General features: G+C 50.3%; 2 protein-coding genes across 2 annotated transcripts in view; both read right to left on the bottom strand.

Annotated features, from left to right (window-relative positions):
• The window catches only part of BU24DRAFT_382096 (uncharacterized protein), a gene marked incomplete at its 3' end in the record, with an annotated part of 3973 nt that extends 987 nt beyond the window's left edge, over nucleotides 1-2986 (bottom strand). The window contains exons 1-3 of the mRNA XM_033524757.1: nucleotides 2272-2986; nucleotides 1364-2221; nucleotides 420-1312 (exon numbers count right to left, since the gene is read on the bottom strand). Of these exons, the coding sequence (XP_033376661.1) occupies nucleotides 420-1312; nucleotides 1364-2221; nucleotides 2272-2681 (2161 nt within the window). The remainder of the gene's footprint in view (nucleotides 1-419; nucleotides 1313-1363; nucleotides 2222-2271) is intronic.
• A 490-nt stretch (nucleotides 2987-3476) lies between these two features.
• BU24DRAFT_429469 (uncharacterized protein) lies at nucleotides 3477-4176 on the bottom strand. The gene is made up of 2 exons (XM_033529738.1): nucleotides 3725-4176; nucleotides 3477-3701 (listed from the first exon to the last, which is right to left on the bottom strand). Exon 1 carries the CDS (start codon nucleotides 4120-4122, stop codon nucleotides 3883-3885), a length of 240 nt encoding a protein of 79 aa, XP_033376662.1. The 5' UTR covers nucleotides 4123-4176; the 3' UTR covers nucleotides 3477-3701; nucleotides 3725-3882.
• Between the last annotated feature and the right edge of the window lie 418 nt (nucleotides 4177-4594).

Below are 4594 nucleotides of genomic sequence, written 5' to 3' on the forward strand. Positions count from 1 at the left end.
GAGTGCGTTGCCGTACGCTCCACCCTGCGCGTTTAGGTCGGCGTTCTTGTCGAGCAGCAGCTTTACCACCTGCTCGTGGCCTCTGGATGAAGCCGCCTGCAGTGCGTTGCCGTGGTATCCACCCTGCGCGTTCGGATTGGCGCCCTTGTTGAGTAGCAGCTTTACTACCTGCTCGTAGCCTCTGTATGAAGCCGCCTGCAGTGGGTTGCCGTATTCTCCACCCTGCACGTTCGGGTCGGCGTCTTTGTCGAGCAGCAGCTTTACCACCTGCTCGTGGCCTTCTTCTGAAGCCGCGTAGAGTGCGTTGCCGTAGAATCCACCCTGCGCGTTCGGGTCGGCGTCCTTGTCAAGCAGTAGCTTCACCACCTGCGCGTGGCCTCCGAATGAAGCCGCCTGGAGTGCGTTGCCGCAGTCTCCACCCTGCGCGTTCGGGTTGGCACCCTTGTCAAGCAGGAGGCCAATAATCTCGTCATGTCCATGTGTGCCAGCAATTGCTAAAGGAGCGTCGCCCCACCTGTCCTCTGCATTAACGAGTTTAGTGGGATCTTCTGATGCGAGCAACAGCTCCTGTGTGATGCTGGATAACCCAAATTGTGCCGTGTAGTGCAAGCCTGTGATTGTAGGATAGTCTCGGCTATATCTTGAGGATTTCCATTTTGGACATAGCAGCACCTGTGCAGCGCATGCAAGCAACCCAGGGTCCAGAAGAAAAGAACAGGCAAGCTGGCACACTTCAGCTTCAACTGCTCTTACGTGGTCGCCCCCATGCTTCGCTGCATAGTCTAAGAACTTATAATTAGCAAGCCTATGTTTGAATTCATCATCTGTATGACACCTCCCGCTCCTGAAAGCGTCGAAAGACAGGTACGTGAGGCATGTGGTAGCAATCTGCTGTTGTGCTGCTGGATTCCATGTATCCTTGATCCGTTCGAAATAGTCTTGTGTGGTGTAGTGCACAAGACGGACGATAGAACTCTCGCGATCGACGACAACAAGACCGGCACACACAGATACCAAGTCCTCGACATCGCATATGCCCTCGGGGTCACGCTCTGTATCCTCAGGTTCTATCGCCAAAGCGCAGCAAATCTCAACTGTGGTAAGCGGCCTTTTCGCGAATGTGATCCATGATAGAACTTTTTTGGCTCGTTCCCGGTCACCTTCTAGTTGCCCGTTAATTCTGGCCAACGCATCTTTGTACGCATCATCGAGTGCGGTTGAGCCTTTGGCAAACTTAGCCAGAGTTGTTTTGACCTCTCTTGGGTTTCTCTTATCTGACAGTGAATCTATGTGCAGTCGAGCAAGAAGGAACCTAGCATTTAATAAGACCGCCTGGATTTATACAATAAGATAAGAGACATACATGCCGTCTACCGCCTCTACGATCTTCGTTTGCACCATGTCTTGCAGCTCATCGCTACGTTGAATGCATTTGTGAAGTCGATATATCTGGCCTGCCACGTAACGCTTCACATCTTCTTCACTAGCCTGGATCTCCAACTTCATTGCATCTCGAAATCCATCTTCAATCTCTGGTATGAACCGCGAGGTGGCCATGAGGCGAATGTCTCGTCCTGCTTGTAGGGCTCGGAGTTTGGCAAGAAACGTACGACGCGTGCCGTCACTCCCTCGACATTCGTCTAGAGCGTCGATCACTATATAGGCTGTAGAGAAACGTGCTAGCACATCTTGGAGAGCGCTGCAGATTTCGTCAAGTGACGGCCTAGTCCCCTTGTTAGCATGCTGCTTGTGTAATCGTTCTACGGGATCCACAGCCGACGGATGAGCCTGCACCAGCTCCTTTAGAATGGCCGCCAGCATACTGACAGCATCCTGCTCCTCTTGAGATTTGTAGTTGCAGTACACATAAGCAAGTCCATGCGAGCTGTTCTGCGCGGATTTTGACAGGTGGTCAATTGCGATGGCGGCTATCATGGTCTTGCCTGCTCCTGGAATTCCAGGGCAGAAGAGGGTTCCGTTGGCTTCGGTGAGCCATCTTGCCGTCTCAGGCGCGTCCAAAAACCACTGGCCTGTTCCTTCCTGCCTGCGCTTTATGATGTCGGATTGTTGAGCCGGGTAATCCGAGGGGGATACCCATTCCACCACCTGACGGTACTTTGCGGAATTCTGATCTTGCTGTATCTTCTCCACTCCAGACTTTATACCAGGCACCTGGGCCCGCACGAAGTCGGTGTCGCTTTTGATGGCTTCCGAGATTTTGCTGGTTCATATTAGCAATGCAGTTCAGCGGCGTCGGTGGTGGAAGCCTACAAATGGTCCATTTGTAGCGCGATCTCCACAAGCGACTTTAGACGCTCCATCCGACCCAAAATACTTGCAATCTCTTCTTTCTTGAACTTCCACACCAGCACTTCACCCGCCCTCCCTAATCGGCCACTGTCTGTCATCTTGGTCTGCAACGTTTCAAGCGCTTCCTTGAACTGATCGAACGGCCCATTTTCAACTGCAAGGCCTCGAAGGGCAGTAAACCATGATTTCTCAGGATCCCCCGTCTCAAGCCGAGCTCTAAGGTTGAAAAGTAGGTTGTATAGATTCGAGATCTCGACAGCGCACTGTGTGCGGTCTTTCGAGGCATCTTTGACGTCGTTCAAGTACGCGAGAACTTTGGTTGAGAGCTGGAGGATAGCGATGATGCTGGCTGTCACACTAAGCGGATCCATCTGGGAATAACACAGCCCAAAGGATAGCCGTATGGAAGAGTAGTGGAGAGTGATGGCGACATGATGCAGGCAGAAGGGCTGATGGATAGCAATCAGGCTGAGGCTGAACAGGTGCAGATGAGCTGCATCGACTTACGCCGCACCTTATCGATAACACCAGACCTTGCTTGCTCCGTGCGCTACGGAACCCAAAGCGCTTTTGCCATTTGTGGCTAAACGCTGTGCCAGAATGGAATAGTTCCAGAAACTTCCACCGCGAAGCAAGATCCTGTTTGTCCTGTTTGCAACTTTGCAACGTAAGTTATGTTCCTCAAACAGCTGACATAGCAAACACGCTAGCTATAAACAGTACCTGCTTCGCTCCCAAGTACTACGCGCGGTGGCAATTCTGCACAAATCTCCGTGCTGCACTAGAAGTAGAGCTGATAGTGACGTCTAAGTGGCTAGAGTATGATTACAAGCCTAGAAAGTCTCAAATAATACGTATCAGGGCTGCACGAGCAGTAGAATGACACTGCTTTCGGAAAGTCCTTTCTGCTTCGCAAATGTGGATCTGCTGGAAGTAAGGTGCTAACGTCCGTCCCTGCGTAACGAAAAACCCGCCATGCCGAAAAGGATTCTACAAATAGTCAGACTGGATCCTCAAATCTAGTGGAATTAGGGTGATTTAAGTTTCAAGGTGTCGATCAAGTATGTCTACTTCTACAGCCAGTAGAAATATAGAAAATTACATGAATTATCACCATGCTGTCGATCTTTTCGTCACATACCTGTACAACCTCGCCTGTTCTAAAGCCATATAACAATGTATGCGTCTATCATTCATGCCTATCGGTGCAGCTAAAATAGTCTTCAACTATCTATAAAAGCCTTGCGGGCAATCAAAAGATAATCTATAATCCAGGAATGTAGTCCGGATTTATCCGGCTGGAGAGGCCCTCAACAGCTCTTGGCAGACGACTTGACACTCGACCTACAAGGCTTAGCGTATGCTGTCTAAGTAATGTAAATTACACAAACACCTGGCCAGGCTTTATCACTGCCTCCAATCCTGGATCAAACGATAATCCGAAAATTGACGTAATCCGCACAGCCACAAATCCTACGGTAAAGATACGCAGATGTAACTTAGGACATACATATCATCGCACATTAGCTCGGACCGGCGGTTCGCTTCCGCCGGAACCCATTGACGGGGAGCTTAATTTATGCAGGACTGATCTGCTGATCGGCACTTCCTGCAGAAGTAGCATCCGAACCTGGCTGGTGCGTGATGACTTGCAGATCTAGCCTTACGCTTGCCGTGTAACGTACCTATGATGACTGATCGGTCTGTGGCTGTGGCTACGCGACGCCGCTGCCAAGTACTCTGGAAAATCAGAGCTCCTGGATTGGGAGCAGGGCTGAGGTCAACGGCCGCTACCTGCTTAGCTTTTGACATAGCCCTTTATCAACTATATTAATCATCTACAGGTAACGGGGAGCAACAGTGCAGGTACGCAGAATACGTGAAGGTCTTGATGTGTTGATAACGTTAAACTGTTCAAGTTCGTGGCTCTGGCTATGTAAGGAAACTGATCGTTAGGTCGTAGAGTGAGAAAAGAAAGTAAGCATAAGACATCAAAAAGCGAACTCTATCAGCATTACTCTCCCAGACATGTACCCAAAACCAACAATGCCCTCATGAACGGCAATGCAGGATGACCGATGATCGGGAGGAAGCCAAAGGATACGCTTAGTATGTTGGTGCACCCACTGGTCCTTGACAAAAACAGAGGGGGAAAGAGGGAGACGATTCGTGGCTGTATCAGGTGGAAGAAGCTCTGCTGGTATAGGCAGAGACCCACGGTTTGTCTGGAGAAGCGTACCGTCCTTAGAGAAAGACAGGGTATAGACAAAAGCGTGGATATCAA

This window comes from Aaosphaeria arxii, assembly GCF_010015735.1.
Source record: "Aaosphaeria arxii CBS 175.79 unplaced genomic scaffold BU24scaffold_21, whole genome shotgun sequence".
Classification (NCBI taxonomy): Eukaryota; Fungi; Ascomycota; class Dothideomycetes; order Pleosporales; genus Aaosphaeria; species Aaosphaeria arxii.